Source organism: Ruditapes philippinarum, unplaced genomic scaffold (assembly GCF_026571515.1).
Source record: "Ruditapes philippinarum isolate M1 unplaced genomic scaffold, ASM2657151v2 ctg9125_1_1_1_1, whole genome shotgun sequence".
Lineage (NCBI taxonomy): Eukaryota > Metazoa > Mollusca > Bivalvia > Venerida > Veneridae > Ruditapes > Ruditapes philippinarum.
This window is the reverse complement of record NW_026860589.1, coordinates 92-27765: the sequence shown is the minus strand read 5'-3', so window position 1 is coordinate 27765 and position 27674 is coordinate 92. Positions and strand designations below refer to the sequence as shown.

At 32.0% G+C, this 27674-nt stretch overlaps 1 protein-coding gene and 1 long non-coding RNA gene across 2 annotated transcripts; one reads left to right on the top strand and one right to left on the bottom strand.

Annotated features, from left to right (window-relative positions):
• On the top strand, nt 1-27435 carry LOC132712703 (mucin-4-like; the record flags this gene model as incomplete). The annotated part of the gene is given in 10 exon segments (XM_060695118.1): nt 1-126; nt 7721-7975; nt 9223-9480; nt 10531-10656; nt 11105-11197; nt 24450-24577; nt 25060-25362; nt 25762-25969; nt 26586-26854; nt 27256-27435. Coding segments are annotated over 8 exon segments (1476 nt in total), but the record flags the coding sequence as incomplete, so codon positions are not given.
• Nucleotides 19418-22874, bottom strand: LOC132712702 (uncharacterized). The gene is made up of 3 exons (XR_009623340.1): nt 22512-22874; nt 20621-21034; nt 19418-20176 (listed from the first exon to the last, which is right to left on the bottom strand). It is a non-coding gene; the product is annotated as an uncharacterized LOC132712702 (long non-coding RNA).
• Nucleotides 27436-27674: the final 239 nt, after the last annotated feature.

The window sequence follows — 27674 nt, the reverse complement described above, 5'->3', positions numbered from 1 at the left end:
CAGATATAAATGAATGCACCAGTAACACTCAAAACTGCCATTCTAATGCGACCTGTAACAACACTGACGGAAGTTTTACTTGTGCATGTAACTCGGGTTATACAGGCGATGGAATAAATTGTACAGGTATGAGTTGAGATACCAGCCATGTTATTACTCAGTTACAATCTTTAAAAATGCAGAGATTTGCCAAAACAAAGATTTGGTGTTTCCATTTTGAATTTATTTTAAAACATATTAACAACGTTGGTCTGACATAGTATTTTGATGCTTTAATACTAATAATCAAAGTTTATCTTACGAAGGTTATTATTTTCACAATTGAGATGTTTCCTATGTGTATCACTGTTTAGGAATATTTAAATGGATCTGATTTAAGTTGTATCAATAGGATAAAGAAATGAGCATTAAACGACAATTTATAATTATGACATAGGAAATAGTTAAGTGTGTTAAGTTCAAAGAAAGTTATGATTAAAGTTATAATGTGGGTTATACAGGCGATGGAAAAACTTGTACAGGTATATGATGAAATATCCTCAATGCTATTGTTCACTTAATAATTTCAATATTTATTTACAAGACTTGCTTTTGTAAATAGAGATCATGCTACTGAATGAATCGTTTCAAACATTAGTTTACGCTACATGAATACATCCATTTGTGTAATTGATAAGTTCAATGAAGATATAAACTATTTGGTAGCTTAAGGTGGAAATCCCTGAAAATTATCAAATTTTAATTTCTAAATCTTCAATAAAGGGACTTTGTATAAAAATTCTCCTTATGTAGCAACTCATTTTCATTTTCGCTCACAATTACGATATAATCAGGCCTGTTTTAAGGAAAGCAAAGATAACTTAAATTCCAAACGTCAGCAAAAAGTTAAATCTGACTTCAATTCATTCCGTTTAATGCTGTTAACAATAAAAGCAATTTAATATGATAAGTACATTCCGATTTTTATTTTTATAGCTAACGTTTCTAATTCATCATGTACACATAACGATAACTGTACCAACAATGCAATTTGTTCAGGCGGTAGGTGCAGCTGTGACGCAGGGTTTACTGAAAATGGAATTGCTTGCGAAGGTATTGTCTAAATTATGCAAATTAAAAAAAACTATGAATAAAGGCAAACTGATTTAATTACATTGTATATAACATTTTACGATAAATTATTAAAACATTGCAATTAATCTTTGTTCACAAGGTTGGATCATTGATGCCAACACTATAAAGTGTTCAGAATTGAGTACCGCTCAAGCCGGTGCAAGGGGGCGTGAGGGATGTTGCACTTAATCATTATCTCGCATAAACAGACTCAATTAAACCGAGTCTGCAATTCTTATGTTATTTTGTTGTGATTAAAGCTTCCGAGGGGTCACTTTGTTTCCAGAATTTTGTTTTGTTAATAGAGATCATGATTCTAAATTAACTGTTAGAAACATGAATTTACGCTAAATACATCAATCAATCTATTTAATTGACACGTATAATGAAGATATATAACCTTTAATTCATGCCCCTGAGCAGATTACTGATTTATCCCTGAAAATTATCACATGTCTTATTTTACACACCTCAATGAAGAGACATATTTTATAAACTTTCCCCATCTAGTAACTCACTTTCACCTTTGCTTTCATAATTCCTACATAATAAATAGATAGCTTAAATTTCAACGTCATGAGGTTTGGAATGTTTTGGAAGGGACTGTCTTAATTATATTGGTATGTCTAACTGAGAAGTAATGAATTATAAAGATTTATCATTTTACACTTAGTTTACATGTTACGTTATCTTACAAGCAGTGATTTAAACACGTATTGATAAAAAAATACAATTATAATTATGATCCGTATCCTGATAAAGTATTTACAGTTCATTTTAACTTGTCACTGACAACATTCCTTTATATAGTATTATATAGTAAGGAAAAAGCTATTATAAACAGTCTGAAGTTTTGTGTAAAAACCTTTTTGAAACTCAATGATGTTAGGGGCTTACATTCCAAATATATTTAGTAAACACTTTGTATGAAAGAAAGAAATTGTTTTCCGAACAGTTTAACGGCACATTTAAAACAGGAGGAATAGACAACTGAGTTTCTTAATTTTTTTTTGTTGGAAGATTTCACATGGAATTATGAAATAACCCCCATTATTATTCAACTGCACACATGTTTTTCTTTTTTTTTCTTTTATATTTAGCAAATATTAACCACATCTCTAGCATTGCGGTATAGGGATTTAGCATTGACGTAATAGGATTACGTTTGACAAAATAAATGATAATTACATCAGTTACCAAACATTTTATCTTAAATTCTTTAAGAAGTTAACTTAAGATTATTCATAGTATTGGAATACTTGAGAAGGTATTGCTTTAATGGTATCAAACAAAGAAGTAAGGGACTCTGGATAAAGGCCAAATGATTCTTATTATTTGAAATTTGATTTAGATGTATACGTAATGTTTTTAAAAACAACAGTATTTTATACACGTATTATTAAAATATTAAAAACTTCACGTACATAATAATTGCTTGAATTTTATGGATATCTTCTCATGGTGATTTAAGTTATCCTTATCCTTTTTTATTTGTCCCGAGCATATGAACAGAGATCTTTCGAATGGGAGATAATGTAAGGCCACGTATATTAAAATGGCTCCTATCTCCATGGATATATGATAATGATAATTTAAGTTATCCGTGATCATTCGATTTTAATGTGATTTGAGGTCCATGTGGCTTGTTTTTAGCATAATGACGTCTCAGGGAAAAAGGAAAATTCATATAATGATAATGTTCTCTTTTTCTTTATTCAAATGCCGTTACTTCAAAAGCAATAATTAAAAGTTAACCGCAATGATAACTTGATACTTAAATAACTCTTTCGGGAAGCCGTTGAATATATGATGTCATCTTCTTTACCTGATTTTTTCCCCGCTTAGTTGAAAAGAAGTTGCTGATTTTAATCGTTAATAATAATGTAAAAGTTGCTGGCGGGATATACGAGAGAATATAGCTTGCTTACATAAGTATAAATCTCGACTTATACCTCGTGTCATATTTATCTCACTCAGGTTATAATCCCCGTGTATCCCGTCAACTACTTGTATAATTTTTATCATAGGCAGACTTAAGATAAAAAGGTAACAGTCACTGATGTGTCTTTGTATTGTTGTTTGTTTTACATGTCTACGTGAATTGTCATGTAAAATCATGTAAATTTTATGAGAGACAGATATATTATCAATTACTTATGACACAATGCAAATTATGTTCCATTTTAAAATATAATGACTTTGGACTTATTAGTGTGACATTGACCTAAAAGCCTAAAATATGAAAACAACAATCAACAAAAAAGGTCTAAATTCAATGAATGCATTCCCCAACAAAAACCAGCAACAATTGATCATCGTTAGGTAGGCCAGCAGGGCATTTTTTCTTGCGTGAGACACGTCGATTCCCTATCCAAATGTTTATGCAAAGTTGTTGATTTTTTTTAATCAATCCATTTAAAGATAAAATACATAAACAGCATTGCAAATTCCTTCAAAGTCAAAGTGTGACATTGAATATTTGGCTACAGAGTTAAGTCGTGTAAATGTGCTGATATTTACATTAAACAATTTTGAAATGCGTCCATAAATGACAACACTGATGGACGACAGGAAGACAGACAGGTCGGATTAACAGAAGGCCGACGCTTTTAAACAACATGATTCCTCCACTTTTGTTTTCATGCCTTTGGATTTGCCTGGTCCGACCGTCCATGTGTTCTCATGTTGTGTCGCATATAGTTGCAGTGCTTGAACTAGTGTAATCAAACTTTACAGGAATGTTGATCAGCATATGAAGTTGTTCACCTGGGGTTTCGCGTATGGATTGATTTAATTTTGTAAGAAACCAAAAGACTCACCAGGAAGTAGTCTGCTGTGTCTGCTCATCCTGAAACCCTCTTCAGTCAACTGGTACTCTTAAAAGTATCATACTCATTGGCTTCTTCATGGACAAACTTGTAAATAGTTCCAGACCTTGTCCTAATAATAATGAGCTTTAACTCATGGCCTAAGTGTCTTTTTTTCCAGATTTGACTGACGGCAAGCCTCTCGAACCTCTCAAGAAATTAATCTATATTATCGTTTGCTTCAACAAATTTATGTATTTTTAGTCTAAGGGACTTGCCCCCTCACTGGTGGTTACTTTGCTGGATTTAGGTTGCTTATATCAATCTCTTTTTCTTTCATTTTAAAGATCAAAACTTATTTCTAACTGTCGTCTTTCTTTTTCACGGGATCTCTTCTCTCTTGCTATGCACTCTTTTTATATATCTTGAATGAACAATAATATATTACCGCCGGATAACCCTAGTGTTCCCCTATTCTAAAACCATTAGTCGCAATACATATAGCTCGGTTTATACCTCTTAAACGTGATCCCGGACGAGGTCCCTATTGTCAAGTTATAGTTTCACTTTTGAGATTCCAAGCATAACTTGTGAATATTGCTTAAGAACAACTGCATGTATGTCTTGCTCCGCTCCTTAGACTTGCTGCAGGATTGGATTTGCTAGACTACTGAGGCTTGCTGTGTTTTTTAAACTTGTGTGCCCTTAGACTTGCTTCAGCACTTCAACTAGCTGTGCATCTTAAGCTTGCTGCGCTCCTTGAGTTTGTGCGCTACTTATACTTACTGTGCTAGTTGGACTTGCTGCGCTCTTTGGAATTGTTGCGATTCCCTGACATGCTGCGCTGAATTGACTTGCTGCACAAGTTAATCTTGATACGCACCGTAGACTTGTTGCGCTCCTAGGACCTAGGATTTTCTTCTTTCCTAGGAAGCGGTTTTTTCAAAGACACGCTTCTTATCGGGAAAGCGGACCTCTCTAAGACTTGCTTTTTTGTGGAAAGTGGACCGTTCTAAGACTTGCTCTTTCCTGGGAAAAGCACCTCACTTATACTTGCTTCTCTTCTAGGAAACGGATCGTTGCTAAAAAAATCTGGAGACAAAGTGATCCTCGGAAGCATTTATCACAACAAAATAACATGAAAATTGCAGACTCGGTTTGATTAAGTATGTACATGTGGGATACTGTAATGTGCAACATACCTCACGCCCCCTAGAACCGGCTTGAGCGGTACTCAATTCTCAACACTTAATAGTGCTGGTATCAATGATTCCGAAGGACCAGAAAAATATAACAACACTGAAGTGAAGTACGGGCCAACCTTTTACAGCTGCCACACAGCACGTGAAACCTGCTGTTGTGAAGTATAAAATTCTGGAAACAAAGTGATCCCTCGGAAGCATAAATCACAACAAAATTACATAAGAATTGCAGACTCGGTTTGATTGAGTCTGTACATGAGGGATAATGAATAAGTGCAACATCCCTCACGCTCCCTCAAGTCCGAATCGATGAAAAAAAATAAACCTTCCTATTATGTATTGGATTCCTAAATTACATAAAAAAAACTTACAAGGCCAGATTCATTGCTAATTCTACATCTAGCACTACAAGTAAACTTTCTATTTTATTGACGTCTTGTTTGACTGCCATTAAAACACATGTAATTAGATAATGTGATAAAGTGTACGAAAATACCGGCAAATATCTATTTTGGTCCATTGAGAATTCCGGTGAAATTTTCGATAAATTGAAAATTAAGAACTGTCAAGCTTCAACTGTTTTAGACAATATTTATGTCAGGTTTGGTAATACCCTATTTAAACAAATCATAGGAATTTCCATGGGTACTAATTGTGCATCCCTGGTCGCCGATTTGTTTTTATATTGCTATGAAGATACTTTATGTTGAGTCCCTCTGAAAATACACAACAAGATGATATATTAGTATTTAATAAAACTTCCAGATACCTTGATGACATTTTTAATTTAGATAATTCTTATTTTGATCAAATGGTGTCTAATATTTATCCTACTGGGCTACAGCTTAATAAAACGAATTCTTGAAATTTGCCTTTATCATTTTTGGATCTTCATATTACTATCAGAAACAATTGTATTCACACGAAAATCTATGATAAAAGAGAGGACTTTGATTATGGTATAGTAAAATATCCACATTTGGATGGAGACGTACCGCATGCAACATCTTAGGGGGTTTATATATCTCAGTTGATTAGATTCGCTAGAGCTTGTAGCAACGTAAAGGATTTTAACGAGCGAAATATTTTCATTATAGGTAAGCTACTAAAACAGGGCTACCGCTATTATAAATTACGTAAATATTTTACAAAATTTTACAATCATAGCTTTGATTTAATTTCAAAATTCAATAGTGATCTAAAAACACTTCTGCGACAAGGGATTAGCCAACCTGATTTTTACGGGGATGTTGTTTACAAACTTTGTAAGATCTTGGGTCATTGTAAATTTTCTGTTGTTTTCACTAAGATTATTAAACGTTTTATTAAAGGGGTTATGCTCCTACTATTTTCAGACATACCGCATGCTTAGTGTTCAACCCATTTACAGTTGGACGCTACGCTTTCCTCTTTTAATTTCATCTGACGGACCAAGTGGAACTCTATGATGGACAGTTCTTAAAGCCCTTTGGGACTGAATTGCCTTAACGTTCATCTTATGTCTTGCTTCGTCGGGCCCTTGTAGGTGATCTCCTTGTTGCTCTGTCTTCATTTAAGACATTGAGTACTTTGTTATGGTCATTGGATTTTCTTTTGTATGTTTCTACATGAGCATTTCGATGTTTTATTTCACCTTTCGTTACCATGACAACTTTTAAAATTTCACTTAGCGGGGATTCATTTTATTTACACTGTCTCGTTTATAGGAACATAGTAGGGCTATGAGTGAGGTTTGGTGCACCATTAACCGGTTTAAACTCCCCAGCAGTACTTATGCTGCCGACCGTTCAAAGGCAGCGCCCTCTGTGTTCCTCAAATGTATGTCTTTGTTGTTTCATACTGTTTTGGTGGCACTTTTGTTTTTTGTCCCTTGTTTTCTCGTCTACGGTAAGTATCCTCCCCTTTGGCCCTAGTTTTATTCCTTTTATTTACCGCCCCCCCCCCCCTTTCCCGGGTCTCCTGTCCCCTTCCACTGTGCCCTTTGACTTTATCGGCCTATTATTTGTTTTCTTTTACTTCCTTATCGGTTACTTATTATTTCTTCTTATGTATGATTTTAGTGATTAACCTGTCCATGCTCTGCCTTGTGCTCTGTCCTGTTTTTGTTTGGGGCCCTCCTGGGCTACTTGTCACTGGCTGTTTTTGCTGGATCGTGTGGGTGTTGCGTTCATTGAACGCCGCCTTTCCTTGTTAATCTTGTTTATCATATTTTAGGTCTTCCTTTGCCTTCGGAATTTGACCTTAACTGTGTTGGTACGATGTTACCAACGCAAAATCCAACCCAACCCAACCCTTTTAACTAAAAAAGTTCAATTCTTGGTTAAGATTAATGACTCCTCATTTAAGTATATCGACTAATATACGATTTTGAATTAGACTCATGATATACACCGGAAAAAAAACAAAATTTATTTTGCGAGTCGGCAATAAAAATACAAGTACATATAAACGTCCCCATACATCAGCTTTACACTTCACGGCCAATATCGCTTTTTGCAAAAGATGTCTTATTTATATTTTCTTAAAATGAAAAGACCAAACGGCTGTTGGAATTTCTTTACTTTTAATAATAAGCTACTCTCTCTGATATTTACACAGCCTGTCCGGAAGGTAAATACGGAGATAACTGCACAGAAACCTGTAATTGTGACAATGACAACACCGTATCATGTGACATTATCATCGGAACGTGTAACTGTTCCAAAGGATGGAGCGGAGTTAGATGTCAAGAAGACATTAATGAGTGCGAAACTAACACGTGCCCGAATAACTCGAACTGTATCAATACTGAAGGGTCTTTCTACTGCAAATGTGACGTAGGTTATTTCACGACCAGTGATGGAGCTTGTCAAGGTAAAGTTCACTGATAACTGAAGCATAAAATAACGGCAAGATTAATACATTACAATAATACATCTTACTAAGATAAAGCTTTAATTTGCGCTCTGACATATCATGCTGGCTATTTTAACTTTAGTAAGAGGGTAAGCAATATCAATCACCTTACAATAAAGTGTTCATGTACAGTTGTTCGTGCGTTTACATGTACAGAAGCAAATATATCCCGAGCCCGCAGGTCGAGGGAGATGATAACCTACGGGTTTCTGTAGATGTTAACGCAAGTTTAAATTTGCATAAGTGACATTCTTGCATTACAATATACGTCTATTTTGGCAATTCGTAATATGTTTTCGGAAAAGGGAAATCATTATGTTATGTTTCACACGTGTTCTTGCGATGTAATTAAAAGGTTATGTTTTCGTTATCGACTTACAGTGCCGTCAATGCAAAATGCTACCCCTTAATGCCACCAAGAGTCGCGCATATAAGAAAGGTGAAACAACAGTGTTCACCCGAAATTATCCGTTAATGCATGTTTTTTTCTTCGTAAATGTATACCTATGATCGTAGTTTGTATGCAAAAAAACAAACATTTAAACAATGTCTTTTGTAAGATTTCAAGTCATTATATGCCTTAGAAATACTATCATTTGTATTTTTAAAAAAAAAAACTTTTAATTTTTGGCATCTTTGTACAGTTTCTAAAGAAATACTCATTTGCCATATTGTTTAACTATCTTTTTTTTGTTGTTTTTTGTTGTTTTTTGTGGGGTTTTTTTTTTTTGTGTTTATTTTTTGTTGGCAATTGGTATGATTATAGTGAACTAGTATTTTGTATTGAAGTCAAATACTATTTCGTTTACATTTTGCTGCCTTTATGACACATGACTGCACATTCAACACTACTTTCTTTACCTGTTGAGCATCTAACATGCATTTAACATAAGTAAAATATTGATAAACATTTGTTTGATTTTTCTAAAGGCTTAAATAAATATGGTTTCTGAGGCATATTGTGCCTGTAATTATAACACAACACAGTTATATTATACTTTAAAGATTACTTTCAAAAAAGGTTATTGTGTAATTTTCTGCAGCTATCTGTATTAGAAAAGTCTAAAACAAAGAACCTCAAGAAATATAAGATTAAACATTAAAAATATATATATTGCAGTCATCACCATCCGCAAGTTTTACACATGTCATTTATAGATTCCGGCTTTCTTTATACTTTTAAGAAACTTTAATTTCATTTTCAGGTTGTCGACAGAATACATTTGGTTATGAGTGCAACAGTACGTGCGCCTGTAATGAAAACACAACACAGTTATGTAATACTATAAATGGTATGTGTACATGTAAGACTGGTTGGCAAGGAGACACGTGCAGTGAAGATACCGACGAATGTGAAACCGGAACGTTTGATTGTCCGGAAAACTCAACGTGTGAGAATACAAACGGCTCATACCAATGTAATTGTGTACCTGGATACATGCAAGTAAACGGCGTATGTCGAGGTAATGTCAAAACTTTAAAGTTCGCAAAATAAGATTCTAGTATTGTGAATGGCAAACACGATACGATTACTAAAAGCTTAAGAAAAACCCAAATGTGTGTGGGTTTTTTTTTGTAAAGTAAAGAGGAGAAAGATTTGTATTTGATTAAATTAGAATGCTAGCTATTCAACACATAAATCTAAGAGGTCGACGTTAAAATAAACCCCAAAATACAAATACTAAACTTATATTCATTACAATAAAACACTCTATAGTTTTATTGTATTTTTTTTTTCAAAATGCGCATTGATCTCCTTTTAAAGCTGCATAAAATAAGTTTTCAAAAAAAAAGAAAAATCTTCATTTCTTTAATTAAATGTGTTTCAAATCAACTTCCTTTTTTATGTTGGTATCACACAACAAAAATGACTTTTATAACCCTAAAATTCTGCAACCTCATTGTGGCGAAATCGGAAGTGCAGTTTCTATTTGCATGAGAAACTACGTCTTTGGGTCATCCATACATCAATAGAAATAGAAAAAAGTAGAAGTCCGAATTTAACGGTATATTTCCGCATCTTATTACGATGTTTTCATAAAAATTCGATCGTTTTGAGGACATGATTACTTTTTGGTGAACGACAGGGCTAATGCACCGTGAAACAAAACGGTAAATATCTCACATTTGGTGTTATCAACATAGTAAGAATTGATTTTACCCCGGCCTGTAGTGCATACACTAGCTAATCATATAGTACATGTTAAAATTCGTATACGAACTTTTGTTTTACCGTGTTTTTTTAATGATAACTTATGAACAATATTGAATGAGATTTACATCAATACTGTTAAAAACGGTAACGGAACTGGAATTGCTTGGTTTTTAAGCCAACGGAAAAAATGTTGACATATTTAATGCAGCTTTAAGTAAATTGGTTTTCCAAACATGATGGATTTTCGTATGGACGCCTTGTGGATGCTATTTTAATTTTAATTAAGCTCGAAAATGTTATCATGTGACTGTAATATGTTGTTCTGATCCTGGTTACACTGGACAGTTTTGCATTACAGATATTGACGAATGCTCGGATAATCCATGCACAGACGCACATCGAACAGTTTGTATAAACAGTCTTGGTTCCTATTCCTGTGATTGTGAAGATGGTTTTGAACTGACCAGTAATGAAACCTGCGTTGGCAAGTATTGCTGAAATATATATTGAGAAGCTTTTTGTTTCAGAGAATTGTATAAGAATATCGCTTGTAAATTATATCCAAACTCCAAATTGATAAATGACATACTTAGCATTTTATTAAAACATTATGCAATTAACCATGTAGAAGCGACAACAGGAGTCCACGATGTTTTTGAACATATCTCATAGAAAAAAATATTAGATATACATCTGATTACTTATTCATCATCTGAAATGAAATTGTATCTGTTTGTATGAAGCCACGAATTGCTCTTGTTACAAGTTTTTTGTTTGTTTATCTCTGTTGAAAACAATATTTAGAAAGCACGGTTTTGTACAATTGACAAGACTGTTGTGTTATAGTTATAAAAGAAATAGGGAATATTTTTAACTACATAAGGTTTAGATTGATTATTACTACAACAATAATGATTCTTCTACAACTACAGAACCAACAACAAGTACTTCAACTACAGAACCTACAACTATTAAAACAACAACAGAAACAACAACAACTACAGAGCCTACAGTAATTCAGTCTGGTAAGTTTCAGATTTATCGATTTGTAATTTGTGTTTATTTATTTCATCATTTGTACTGTCATACTATTTAAGTTTTGCCGTCTATTTTTATCCTGTATTATGAAAATCCCTACGCCCAGATTACATTTGAACAAGACTCGCATTACAATTATAATAAATACTTCTCGATATGTAGAAACAAGATCATTCTCGTCTTCATATTATTTCTGGTTATAAAACGCTCGCATTTGTATGTTTACTAAGCTTTGTTCGAGTATCTGTTTATTTTGTAAATAATCTCATCTTTATACTTTTATTTTTTTTATTTCTTTATGTCTAAAGTCTACGTAAATTTTGGTCTGATATCAAAACATATTTATTCAATCTATAAATTACTCTTAGGATAGAGGTAATCTTTTAACTTTACAGAATTAAAGTATTATTTATCTTTTACCAAAACCAAATAAAGACACGCAAATATTAAGTAACTGGGGGCCTATAAGTTTGTTAAATGTAGAATACAATATTGAAACAAAAGCCATAGCAAATAAAATTAAAAGGTTATAAAATCTATAATAGATAATGCACAAACAGGTTTCATAAGATGTTTCTATATTGGCGAAACTGTTCCTCTCATTTATGAAACAATAGACTTTGCTCAACCTAACAAAATACTAGAACTATTATTATTCGAAGATTTTGAAAACGCCTCCGATACAATTGATCATGAATATAATTATTATGATGAAATGTTAGAAACTCTTCAATTTCGGTGAATCTCTGATTAAATGTGTAAAACATTTTAACGACATATGCATGTGATTTTGGGAATGTATCACCGTTTCAGTAAAATCTCTCGGGTAAAATGTCAAGGAAAATTTTCCTTTGAGAATTTAAAGGATTGTGTACTTTTATAACATTTATACAAATAGTATATAGTTAAAATATAAAAATAAAATATAAGAATACGTTTACATTGTAATTTATTTAGTCAATGATGTTGATTTCTATAATATTGATTTTAAATAGCTTAAAGAAACTTTTGATATTGATGTTTTGAAAAATCATTGGCGTCCGCGCCGAAGCGCGGCGCCCCTTATGGAATGAAATCAGATTTTGTGAAAGGGCGACAGCAACTTCTCGAGCCTTTTAGTCGGTCATAATAAAAGCCGATCATTCCGACCGGTATGAGGGTGCTTGATTATTATTAATTAGAAATGAAATGTCGCGATATGTACAATGAATAGCGAACTGGAGATTTTCGCAATGCAAACATTTACAAATGAAATAACCTTTTCCGTCTCTTCGTTTTTTTATTTATCATTTTGTAGAACACAGTGGGTTATTATGGTATGTTAAAATAGAATGATGAGTTGATGACCTTAACATTCCGAAAATCTATTTATAGAGGAATGTATTTTACTTCTATCGGTGATTCCCGGTCTCTCCCGGTCTATTTTGACCGGGATTCACTAGTGACCGGCGAATAGTATCATACGTTTATTGTCCGGTCTTTCCCGGTTTTGGAGTAGATGTAGGATATCGTTACAGAACAAATATTTTACAGAAAAAATAAGCTATGTCTTTCTTCCGTTCATTCTGGTAAAAACCAATTAACCATATGTCTACTAGTTCATCTTCACTTTCTGTATTCTTGCTTGGACGCCCTTTGATGCTTTGCATCAATGCTTTTCTTGTAACTGTATTATTTTATAATTTAGTATCCACCCTGTATTATTTTATAATTTAGTATCCACCAAGGTCAAGAAACTCCAAAAAATATTTATGACTATTTGAAATCAATACTCATTATCATTCTGGGGTAAATTATATATTTGCTTATTTCAAGATTTATTTTCTAGCACATAAAATGTTAAAAAGCCATATGTTCACATTATATTTATTTAACATGTGTTATGCTAACTTTGAGTTTTGATTTACGTTTAATTTAACTTTATTATATTGTTATCTCAGAAAACAGGTTAATATCTATTTGATTTTACTCAATAAATCTCCTGGAAACAAGCTCTCTGGTTATTTACAATCTCCTTACTCTCTTCTCTCCTTCTGACCGTCAGCGAACACCCAGCAAAAATTTTATATCGGTCCAATATCAGCCCGATATCAGTTGTTATGTCGGCCCGATATCGATTTCTTATATCGGACAGATGTCGGATGTGCAACCCGGCTACAAGTCGGGCCGATATCGGCTGTATATCATTAGATCGATTTGAAGCCGGTGTCATACCGACATAAATTAACCTTTAATTTTTCTTCTAATAAAACATTTTACTTTGATTTTTTCATTCCAATTAACAAAAAAACACAATTGAGCTTAAATATAAGCTTTTTATTTTCATTTGGCAAATATACATGTATATCATAGAATCAATATTTTTTTTAACAAATGTATGTTAATTGTGTACAGCAGTTAACATCACAGTCAAAAAAGAATTTAACAAAGATTGGAAACAAGAGCTGTCACAAGAGACAGCCAAGCTCGACTAATAGAATACTGGACGCAGTAAGGAGGACAAAACTATGAAAGAAAAATCAATTATGTATAATTATGTATTAAGTTATAGTAAAAAAATAACATTTGTTAAAATAAATTCCAAGATCAAGGGAAATAATTGTAGAAATAGTCACGCTAGAGTTATAAACCTTGTCACACAACATGTATGTAATGATAAGAAGTATATATTTGAAGTTTGAAGTAGATACCTTAAAAAGTAACAAAGTTATAATATTTCTTAAAGAAAATCCTAAGTTCAAAGAGAGATAAATCTGTAAAAATTACTTCAAGAGTTATGAACATTGTCACATAAAATATAATTGATTATAAGGAATAAGTATTTGAAGTTTGAGGTAGATACCTTTAAAACTAAAAAAAGTTATAGTAAAAAATAACATTTTTCTAGTAAAAAAATCTAAGTTGATGGGGAGATAATTCTTGCAACATTGGTGCTAGAGTTATGAACCTTGTCACATAAGATGTGGATGATGATAAGGTACATTTATTTGAAGTATGAAGTTGATCCCTTTAGAAATAAATAAGTTACAGTAAAAAATAATATTTTTTAAAGAAAATTCTAAGTTCAAGGGGAGATAAATCTGAAAATATTGGTGCTAAAGTTATGAACCTTGTCACATAAGATGGGGATGATGATAAGGTACATATATTTGAAGTATGAGGTTGATCCCTTAAGAAATAAAGAAGTAACAGTAAAAAATAGTATTTTTTAAGGAAAATTCTAAGTTCAAGGGGAGATAAATCTGAAAATATTGGTGCTAGAGTTATGAACCTTGTCACATAAGATGGGGATGATGATAAGGTACATATATTTGAAGTATGAGGTTGATCCATTTAGAAATAAAGAAGTAACAGTAAAAAATTTTATTTTTTAAGGAAAATTCTAAGTTCAAGGGGAGATAAATCTGAAAATATTGGTGCTAGAGTTATGAACCTTGTCACATAAGATGTGGTTGATGATAAGGAACATATATTTTAAGTTTAAAGTTGATGCCTTTAGAAATGACAAAGTTATAGTGAGAAATATTTTACTGCACCAAAACTTTAATCTGAAATCTGGACGCGGACGCCGGGGCTAGTAGGACAGCTCTCCATATACTTCGTATTGTCGAGCTAAAAATATATTTGTATTTTTAAAGGACAATGGTACTGTAAACAAGTATTTGTTGCTTTATCAAAATTAAATTGTTTATCGCAGACTGCAAATAAAACCCAATAACATAACAGCAAACAATCCATTTTTCATCGTTTTGTTATAAATATTTGAGAAGTATGTGAGAAAAAGTGCACAACACCCCCCCCCCCCCAAAAAAAAAAAAACAATATTAGTCTTCAATCTATGTTATTTAATGTTGTAATAGTTTTTTTAGTGTTTAAGGAAGTCTAATTGTATCATTAATCTATTAAATAGACATTTAAGTCCATTTCATAAATGAAATCAAAAATTTCCTTTAAAAATCACAGACAATATACTGGTAATAGAATAACACTCATATTAATTTTGTTAATATATAATTATTGAAAGTAAATAAGAAAATAAATTGTCATGGTTACTGAATCTTTATAATGAAGACATAAAATTTAAGAAATCAAAATTTTAAAGAATATAATAGATTCACTCTTGAGAAAGTTCCCCACTGATGACATTATATCATTTTATCATACTATAACTAATATTCAGATTCCCACATTAAATAATATTTTTTTGACTTTTACATTAGATTGCATTAATTGGTAAACAACTCCTTATGGCCATCTTCAATTGTTATTTCTGTTGATAAATAATATATATATTGTACAAACATCACTGTTAATTCTTTTCTCATGCTTCCATTTCTAAACAAATATACACCTTCACTTTAAATAAAAACATACCTGACTAAAAAAAGATATAAAAGACTAGTAATAATTCAATTTAGTTCTGCTTCCTTGGTAAAACATTATAAACAAACAAATTAAAAATGCCAATAATAAAACTTAATATGTTCAAAAGCTATGATTTAAATTCCATTTAAAAACTGAGAATGAATCTACAACATTGCATTTGTATGGGTGTTTTTTTTCTCTATACTTCAGCTATTATGCAATAATAGAAAAAAATAAATAAAAAATATCAGCAATTATGCAGAATTATTAAAGAAAATAAATGTAAGAATAAAACAATGTAAAAAACAATGCAAAAAATAAAGACTAGACTTGACTATACATTTGGCAAGGCATGGTAATAAAATGGATTTATAATATTTTTACAAAGCATAAAACAAAAAAACAACCTATAATAACGAATCAAAAACAATAATTGAATTATAGATTCACAAATCGCAGGATTTAGTATTATAATTGTAAAAATTATTTGATTATCATGAAGCTATGACCATAATCTCAATATTTGATATGTGCGATTGAAATACTGAATGAGTAAAAACAATAACAATATGTACATCTTATGTAAATCTAACACTCCTTGAGATTTTGTTTCTATAACAAAGAAGGATTTTAACGGCGTAAACTTCCAATAAGCACTGATTATGGACTACACAAATATGCCGCTGTTTTTTGTTCTCCCTCAATAAAATAGTTTTCAAATTCTTTTTACGGCAAAAATAATAACGCACTTTTTCTGATGTTTTCAGTTCACTTTTTTTCTTCTTTTCATATGATGCTAAAGTAACATCTCACATTCACCGACCCAACAGATTGATATAAGTTTTATAAGACAAATTGACGCGAACTCGTAAGCACCATAAAAACGTCATCCCAAGTATGCAGCTTGTTCATACAAGTGCCAGAATGGCGTCACTTTAAACTGGTCAGGGGCTGAAGAATCATTAATCCAGCAACGATGTAAACACAATATATATAATCCTGCCTGACACACAAGCTTAAACTGATTTTAAATAGCCGATGAACAACACAGAAACTGATATTGTTTCTTAAATATATCTCAATAAGGCCATCCATAAAAAATTGTTTGTTTGTAGTGCTCCGACCGACCCATGAAAATGGCCCCGACTCTAAAAAATTTTTACACCTTCGAGGATTTTTTTTTTTTTTTTTTTTTGAGATCATTATTTACCCATTCTGTTAAAAAGATCTTTTTCCAATAACTTTTCAGACAAATTTTGAACTGAGAAGTAGAAGAGTAAAAGAATTGTATTCCAAAACCAAAATAAACGCACGCTTTTCATCGATATTTTGCCAAACTTCGACCCCGAACATCGGCGATTTCACATTCGCCAGAAACCTTAAAATTTCGCAAAGGGCATAAAAATTCTCAGTTTCCAAGCCAGACATGTGAATGAATTGTTCTTTTGTTAATTATTTAACATTAAATCTTATAAAATTCGATCCCCTTTCGAAGATATTAGCTAAAATAATTTCCGATCGGATGAATCTCTTACACACTGTGTGAAGCTGTACTCGATTTTCCTATTCATTCCACTAAATGTTGAATATATATACGTACACGGTACAGTTTATGGAAATGATGCCCTCTTCAAGATATTTTTACAAATATAAAGTTTTTGTCTGGACATATTAAACCAGACTAAAATTCGATTTATTTTTTATATAAAAGTGAAAAAAGATTGTCACTTTGTTATGTGAAAATTGACAGAAATGGTACCCTCATGAATTTTTTTTTACATGATTTTACATGAGTTGACATATCTAACTTGAATACAATTTGATTTTTTTGGTATAAAAATGAAAAAAAAAAGATTGCAACCTTGCTTCAAAGATAAAATACATACATCAATGAATGTTAAAATAGATTACCCTCCGTAACCATAGGCCACCACTGTATACATACATTTTTACACAAAATAATACCAGAAAAACTTTATTGTTGACATAAATTAATTTAAATCATTTTGCCATTCATGAGGTTACATTAAAACTTGTTGAAAAAACAAGTTAATTGATAAAATTTTCGCGGGAAAATCGCTGGAAATTAATGGGTCTTTTCCCGATACTTTTAAATAAGTTATACCTGTGTTTTCTTTATAAGAATGATAATTATTCATTAATTTTACCTTTTCCTAAATTGTAATTTAATAGCCATATTTTTTAATCTTTGATGCAATCATGCACTGTTTATTTTTTCTTTTGTTTTTGTTCCTTTTTTCTCCTTTGTAATTGTCCGTACTATATTCCCTTTTAAACACCCAAAGGGGTTTATTAATTGTTGCTCTCTTTAATCCAACTTTCAAAACAAACTCCAGGCTCCAGGACCTGTTGATTACACACTATACATGTATACAGCAGGTGACGTAGATTTTTCTACATACTACACTGCCATATATGGTAAGTACATACGACTGTGTGACAGGTGTAACATACATAATGATCTATTATTATGCTGGCTAGTGAATGGAGTTAATTAACATGGTTTGTTGGCTAAGTGGCAAGGTAATCTAAATTTTCAAGTGTACCCCTAAAATTTAACAAAAAACAAACAAACAAAAAAGAAAAAAAACAAACAAAAACAAACAATAACATAAAAAGAGCTAAAAAATTCTGCTGTTAGTCATTTAATTTCAAATAATTATATTCTAACCAGATTAATATTATTTGCAGGATAATTCCTTTTATTCAATAGTAATGAGAAAAATGGATTTGCTACACCCCTCCCTTCTTTGTGCATTTAGTATTTGACAAGTCAGGACCAGTAAATGAAATCTTAGGTGGTCATCAAAAAAGGTGGTAATCATTGATTTTACAAACAAAACACCTATACTTGCAATGCAAATTGCATTTTCAAATAACACTGAAATACTGGTATTGAGACTAATTCTGTTCTATTTTCTCAAAGGGCTAGATCTGTCAAGGAATCATATTGTATATATTTTTCTCATACCACTTGTTTTATTAAAGGTATTGTCACCTTTTTCCAGACATTGTTAATGTCAGTAAATAAGGAACAAGTTCAGTTATTTTGTTTAAAGATGAAACAGATGCAAAATAAACAACAACAAAAGTGTTACATTGTATGTCTGTTATCATTTGAAATATTAAACAAAGAAAATATCAACAGAAATACATTTGCCTACATATTTTAATTTGTCTAAATACAATGCACAGTATATCATGGGAGGCTATATACTGTGTATTGCTATACTCAGTATGCTCCAATTTTGTAACAATTTCCAAAAAAAAAAAAAAAAAAAATCCCCTACCTACCTACCCACCCACCTCTTGAACATAGGGTCGGAGCACTACACACAAACAATTTTTTAAGGATGGCCTAATGTTTAGTTTAACTATATCACTATTTATGTATGATTTATTCTTCTTAGTATATGTTCTTGAACTATTAGGCTAGAATGATACAAGTCCTTTACATTACTTCCAAATTAAAAGAGCCATCTTTTTTCTTTCAATATCGCTATAAATATATTTAAAAGTTCTATTCAGTGGGTGTTTCTTGGACACCTTCATTGGTTTTTTGTCTTCTTTTACGGCCCCCGTCTCTGTCACATGCACTTCGAAACCATTCTCTACAATCTAATTCGACTTCAGCTGCCGGACTATATCTGAATGCAGATGAAAAGAATATAACTAAATGGAATAACAGGCCCAAAAAAATGCCGTCATACGTAAATGTTCTTTCTTTAAGAAAAGAAAGTCGATGTCATCATTTATCATGTTAAAAGTGTAACAAAATTGGAGGATTTAACAGGATTATATTTCAAAATTGATGATGTGACATCATGATGTTATGACTTCATAAAGGAGAATGCGCGACGTCAGGCAGCAAATCAGTAAAAAATATTTAAAATCACGAAAAAAGCATGAAATAAAAAGAAAATTTATTTGTTTTACATTATAAGATTGAAATATATTTCATTCGTGAACACCAGGTATTTTATTTTCATTCGTTGCAATGCAAGTCATGAAATTAATATTGCATCTGGTGTTCGCTCAGTGAAATATTTTTCAATCTTACATGCAAAACAAACAGATATTCTCTATTTAAGAAATACTATATTACACTAGTTATAATATAATGTCTACATATTACACTAGAGTAATAATATAATGTCTTTTGTGTTACAAACAAAAGCACACTAATGACAGGCCAAAAACTTTTAAGAACAGTATGACGGACAGAAAACTAGTGTGCAAAATTTTAGTGACATAAAAAAAGTTTAGCAAAAACACTTTTGTTTTCAAAAACAATAATAAATTCATTTCGTGCAAAGATAAAATTAACATCTTTCTAACTAATGAAAATAAATTTACCAAGCCATTGAAACAACCAGGTTCTTGTAAACCTGTCTCAACCAACTCCAGTTCTTCAATGCTTGTAACTGGTAAATGAATATCATCAGGCAATTCAGTTGGTCCACCACCATCTTGACTTTCCAACTTTGACACGACACCAAATACCTGATGAACAGTGTCCAATATTTGTGTCTGTTGTCGAGACATTTTTTCTAATAGGGTAAAAATGCGGATATCTCGTGCTAAAATACAAAAATATTATTTAATGAGAAACATAACTTTCAATATAATTACTGAAGTAAAAAAAACAAAAGGAATATTCTTTTTAATTAAATCATCCTGCAGTGTCCAGACCAAGTGAACATCCTTAAATGAAGAGACATGGACAAACTGCTATTAAATTTAGAAGTTTGATTTCTTAACAAGAACATCAAAAGAAATGCCATGATCTTTTTAAACCCTAACCGACAATATTTAACCAAATAAAAACATTATACACAGAATGAACCAATAATTTGAATAATTTCATTTAATACTGACATCTTACGTCTCCCAAGTTCTTCAAGTGGAAGGAAATAACACAATACAACCATTCAGACATTAAAAAAAGCACATCTTTTATCAATTAAAGACCAATTATTGTTTAAAATCATTTAAGAGTATACCTATAAATCAAACATCCTTACCTACTTCGGAACGCATGGCAGTGGAACTACCTGCAGGGGTCTCTGGTGTTTCATTTAGATCACTGACAACTGAATTAGGGGTAGAAAGGTACTCGATCACTAACCACTGAATGAGGGGTTGATGGTACTCTATTACTGACAACTGAACTAGGGGTAGAAGGTACTCGATCACTGACCACTGAATGAGGGGTTGATGGTACTCTATTACTGCCAACCGAACGAGGGGTTGATGATATCGCTACAGTTGGGTATGTATCCTGGGTTGTTGGAGTGCCTGTAAGCGTGGTCTGTTACGATGATTGTAGGCTGCTTCTGCAGTCTGGTAGTACAGGGCATGGCCTTGGTGGAAGCTTTAATTTTTGAATATGTGTAGGAGTTTCTTCATCAGATGACGATAACAATTTTGATGGAACACTGAAATTATAATTCATTATAGGAAGTGGCTAGCCGTACGGACCCGTACGGCTAGGCAAAAGTTCTAGCCGTACGTGAGTCACGTACGACTAGCCAGGACACACTGTATTGGCTAGCCGTACGGCACTTTTCAAAATTATATGGAAGTCGAAAATGCATATGTTATTATGTGTCTTAAAACGAGGATATTAATCAAGTCTCCGCATTTGTCCTAGTGTGTTCACTTTTATAAAGATGTTCCGCCATTTTGTAAAAAAATGAATACGAACAAGCGTTGTATAATCTATTTTGATAAAAGTGTCAAAGTTGTATGTAATAAGTTATAACGTTGTTGATTTTCATGCTTATGATTTGTTGTTTTATTTGTATGAAAGATGAATTGTTAAATCATTTTTGTTATTTAAGCACATGGATCGAATAAAAAATGATCGGAGGGGAATAAATAATTAAATAAATAAATAATTAAATAAAAAGAATACTGAAAAAAAAAACGGTGAAAAAGAAAAAAAAATTAATAATTTTCAAATAAAGTACATATAATTTTAAATATCGAACATAAAAGCACAATCAATTAATAAGCCTTAATTAAGGCAAACTTTCCTTAATGATGGACAAACTTCTATATCGTCGATAATTGACGCAATTATCAGAGCCCAACAACAACTATTTTCGGCGTTTTTTTTATTATTATAATTTTTTTTATTTGAAAATTAGACTAAATGAAATAGTTTTGTAAACTATTTCAATTGATGTTATTTAACTGCAACCAAACGCTATTTTTTCTCGACGTCTTGAGATGACAAAAATATATACTGTATTCGTATACTTTCTTTACTGTAGCCAACAAACAAGGCGATTAATCTCTAAAAAGTAAACATACGAAGACAATTGCTGTGTCTTGTACAAATCCTCGCTTAAAGTCATAAAATAACATATGCATTTTAGACTTCCATATAATTTTGAAAAGTGCCGTACGGCTAGCCAATACAGTGTGTCCTGGCTAGTCGTACGTGACTCACGTACGGCTAGAACTTTTGGCTAGCCGTACGGGCGGCTAGCCACTTCCTTCATAATAAATATTCTCGAACTACTTTTATTTTTTTTCACAATTTGACAGATTATCATGCTAAAATTTCACAATTTCTGGGTAATGGGTTGTTGCAAAAAAAGTTAAAAAAAATGTCAAAATGTAACTTTTAATTATTTTGTTTCAACAAAATTTAATGGCAAAGTCTTGCTTAAACTTAAGAACAAATTATTTCTTATTTATGTCAACAAGTTGCTAAGGTCCTATAGGTTTAAAAGAAATTATTACCAACCCAATTTAACGTGATCGCGAAATTGTATGACTATAAAATCAAAGCCATCTTGTCCATATATTTTTTATTTATTTTTCAAAATTTCAATAGCACTCAACCAGTATATCAATTATGTTAATGATATTTTATCAAAAAGGTATTATAAAATGCTAAATTACCCAGCGATTATAAATATTCGAACTTTTGTCCCTTGTTGAGTTTTGCGCCAAATGTAAGCGTGCCCGGATGTACGGTGCGTAGGTAACTATTTACCATTGTGCAAATTGCGATAAATATCCGTTCAATGGTTAAATGCGTTAAAATTCGGAAATTTTTTCCCGGTTTCATGGTCCTGTATGCTAAAAAACGTTACCATGATAAAACTTAAATCATGTCAAACGAATATAAATCGGACCGATGTCGGACCTATATCAGTGAAATATGTCAATATCGGATAGACATCGGTCCGATATATGGTAGCCGACACAGATATTCCATCATATAGCCGATATCGGCCCGATATAGGTATGTTTGCTGGGCAGATGCGGTTCCTATCTTTTGAAAGTCTTCCATTATTCCAAAGGTTTTGCTTTGTACGAATATTGTACTTGGCCCTGTTGATTAGTGTAGATAATCTCGTAAACAGTCATTCTTTCCTAGAAATGTTACGTTAGCAACGTTCTTTAAAAATGTTTGAAATTTCTAGAACGGGTCTATCTTTTACAGTCTGTATGCCCGGTATACTACCATGTACCTTCTATTATCAGAGTATATAATACGCTATTAAGTCCAATGTCTGTATTATGCACGCTCTAACCCCTCAGTCAGACCGAATTTCAATGTAGCTTGTTATTTTAAGATTTAACAATTTTTCATATTTACTTATTAAAATATACAACTATTTTTCATTTATTGTACAAAAGTTTCGAAACGGATAAATTGAAATAAATAACAAAAAAAAATACAATTATCAATGAAGGGCTTTTAAAAAGTAAGTTGAATTTCCTGTAAATCAACATGATTATTAACGAATGCTCATTAGTAAAAGAATTTTGTTAAAACTCCAAATACGTATGTTTAACCCATTACTTCATATACACGCCTTTTAACGCCTTTTTCACCCCCCCCCCCCTTTTTGTTGTCTCAAATGGTGAAAAAATGCCTTATTTAGGCACCCAACACTTGTTTTTGTTTGAGAAATGTTGTTAAAAAAAGAAAATTTTGGACTTGTGAGAGGCTATAAATGACCTCAGATTGATCATAAGGTAATGTGTAACCAACGCTGAAAAGCATTTGACTCTATCTCAATCCATTGAGAAGTTGCAGCACTTTGAAATCAATAATGATGGAAAAAATCAACGCAAAATAGTGATTTTTAGCAATTTTGAGATGTCCCCTCGTTGCCATGGTAACAGAAAATTTAAGCCTGAGCATGTTTTTGCAAGGGCAATGGTCCAGTCAACATTTGTGCCAAGTTTGATTAGTGTTGAAGCAGTTTTTATAGTATTATAGCAATTTGAACTTGTAACTGGAGACTTTTCAATGAAAACAGCCATTTTTCACAAAATGCTCATGAAGTAATGGGTTAATGGCAGAATTTCATTTAATTGTATGCGAATGTATTTTAGTTGTATAAGGTATATGGCTTATTTTTTACTTATTCATGTGCTAATTTTTTATCTATTTAATCATGTATGTATTTTATGTCAAAATTGCATTTAGTTACACGTGTTTGAATTCAAATTATACACTGTATTAGCTTTATATTTTGTCTATATCAGATTTGTATTTGAGTTATTTACATAAGGCTTATATTTTGTCTATATCAGATTTGTATTCGAGTTATATACATAAGGTTTATATTTTGTCTATATCAGGTTTGTATTTGAGTTATATGCATAAGGTTTATATTTTGTCTATATCAGATTTGTATTTGAGTTATATACATAAAGTTTCTATTTTGAACTTATCAGGTTGTTATTTGAGTTAAATACATTGGGTTTCTATTTTGGTAATATCATGTTTGTATTTGAGTAATATACACCAGTCTTATATTTGGCTATATATCAAGTTTGTTTTTAGATAATTTCATAAGGTTTATATTTTGACTGTATCAGGTTTGTATTTGAGACATGGTGAGGAAGAAGGAGACGACAGTATGACTGGAACAGATGACGGATGTAACGCTTTAGTACGACCGTCCTTTGCTGTCCCGTTCAGTCGGGCAAGATATAGAACGATCTACGTAAGTTGTCTCCGAGAATTACACTGACGGTGGTGAAAGTGCCTCCGGTATCTTTGTGTAATACCCTTAAAAAAAGGATTTTTTCGACTTATAATAATAAAGAGTCCCAATTTAAAGGGGTAAAATTCCAATATTGAAGCGCAAGGATGTAGGCCAACTTGTAAGCATGGCCACCGCTAGTAGAGCACATTCTGACAATTCATTTAGGATTGTCATTTAATACTTTCAAAGAAACGTTCAAGTCAGGCCTTTCCATTTCAAACTTTATGTTATATAACACGAAATTATAAAGCATGTCCACGTAACAATGAGACAGTGGCCAAAGTCTTATAAGAAAACCGCTAAATGTTTCATCTTAGATAGCAGGGAATCGAACTTGGAGCTGCAAGAATAAAACTTACGTAACTGTTCCAAGTTATTGGTGTACGAATAAAACAAGGGTTGAATAATGTTGCGTGTATTTTTTGTATTTGATATTTCAGGTATGTGCTAATGGGCTCGTGTGTTTCAACAGACGTTATCAAAGTTACACAGTTCCAGCAAACAGACAATACACACCTGATTTAGTTGGTATTTATTGTCTGGCTCCCTACTTCACAGATTTGGATTTGAGAAGTTCGGGTTCAGTGTGGTACCAGGCATATACCATGTCATCAGACGCTGAAAGTATCAGAGAATCCATGAAGAATCTTGTAAATGAAACATACTCTGTACACATAACACCGATTTTCATTTTCAAAGCAACTTGGAAGGAGGTCCCTTTATATGGTGGAACTAGGCACGAGGTACATATTAAATATAGTTTCTATATATAAAGATTAAAACAAATTTAAAGAAATTCATTATCTCTTTAACGTATCAATTTTCTCTTCACGTATTACAATAATTACTGTTACTGTTTTGATCAGTGATTTAACGTACAATGTTAATGAAGAAATATAGTTGTAAAAACTTGATTTTAAAGTTTAATTGTAAACTGATGTTGTACATTTCTCATAAATGTACATTCTAAATGCTTCATACGTTTTTTATATAAAGTACTTTGGTAAAAAAAATTGCAAATCCTTTATTTTTAACCTCATTTGTGGTAAAATGGATAGAAGTCGACTTTGACGGTGCATGATATTAGAAGATTACCTAATGTATTATTCAATGTTATACACGTATGTTATTGGTTATTTCAGACGGTCACTTTCCAAGTAATTTACGTGACAGACGGAGAAGTTGCCTACTCGTTCTATTTCTACGAGGGAGGTTCTATGAAGTCTGTCTCAAATATGCAGTTTATCGGACTATTGGTCAATGGTCATGCTGATGGTCTAGATGACAGTTCTGATGGTTCTTATTTACGTCAAGCAGACATCAATCTAATTCTTGAAACTTCAACCATAGGTATCGTAAATGTATTTATGAGAGTAGGAAAATAAGTATAGAATGAAACGACTGAACAAATTACATAGTGTACATGTATTGAACATCTGTATATTATTTATGTGTTATGAATTTAAGGTAAATGATTAGGTAATTGGTTAACACGCTTAGATTATAGGTATTGCTTGACAAATATTTTTTTCAAAATCAATCAGCAGTTTAATATCTTCATAAAATAAGAAAACTGTATGTAACGCCCTATCTGGTTTGAAATATTTATGTTATAAACTTAATAAAGTTTAATAGTCCTGACAACACTAGTTAACCAAATTTGTTTCCATGTTCTATATTGTTATTTGAAAAATTTAATTGTAAATACCTAATCACTTTGAGACATAATTCTACTTTGACAGATAGAACACAACATTAAGCTTGTATCTATCGCTAAATTATTCTTATCGTTTTGTCTTCCAAAACTTGCGACAAATATATTCAAAGGACGGTAAAAATTTATCAGTAACGATGAAAAATAAAATATAAGTAAATCAAAGTAATATTAGCAGTTTCGGCTCTTTTAACTACAAAATATTACTTTAGAAGTAAACTTTAATATTATTACTCTTTTCTTTTCCAATAGTGTATCAAGGAGCAACAACGTTTGAACTTACACCACCAGACGGACTAGGTCCTAACTATCAAGCTATGTGTACAAACTGGCATCAGGGAGAACTAAAAAATCGTGATTATTATAGACAACAATTGGCCAGCATGCCACAATGTCCGTGCATATCATTCTTCCTCTCTTTCGACGGACGGTTTGGTTGGCGGACAATCGACTGGGCAAATAGAGTATTGACTGCTCCTGTAAGACATACATGTGGAGGTCCTTTTGCACCACATGGAAAGGTATTTCTCAAATCTTCTGTTCAACGTCATTCATCATAGCATTAAATTAACCTTTACCCATTACTGTATAACTTCAACAAACTAGAGATATTGCAGAAAATCAACAGTTTTTCGCAATACATTTTAGGACAGTTATAAGATAAGTAATTTGACATCTGATCAGTATGTAAAAACTTTTGTTCATGTTGTGTAAGCGATCAAAATGATTTAATTAAGACACCTGCGTCTAACCAATTGATATGTAATGATAAATACAACATCAGATAGTTTAATTAGTTACAAGGAATCCATTTTCAAGTAGTTCTTAATTGTTGACAGAATAACTTGTTTTCCTTCTCAAATCTGTCACTGTTTTTTAATGTTCCAAACTCTATCTTTTATTCGTATACAATTTTGTTTAGACATGCACATACGATTTATGGACCGGCAGTTTAATATTTTGGGGCAGGAGAGCAGGGTCGTTTGAAACCTACAATCAAATAAGATATCCGCAATTGCACTGGCAGAATGATGCATTTTACAAGGACATATGTTGTGAACGAACTGACCTCTGTCATCTATATTATGACGTCAGACCTCGCGTGACAAACTGTTTTTTCACTTTCTTTTTCTTTTTCGGTAAGTTGATTTATTTATTTAACTGGAGTGTCTTTGTACATCTGTTTGAAAGTTTTGAAATATTTGACTGAAAAGGTCAAATGATACAGGGACTGCATCACAATTTGCACAATTAAAACCAAATTATAACTCATATGGCGGTTCTTAACTATTTGAAATAAAACATAAAAGACTAAATAAATATATATTACCAATAATTAAA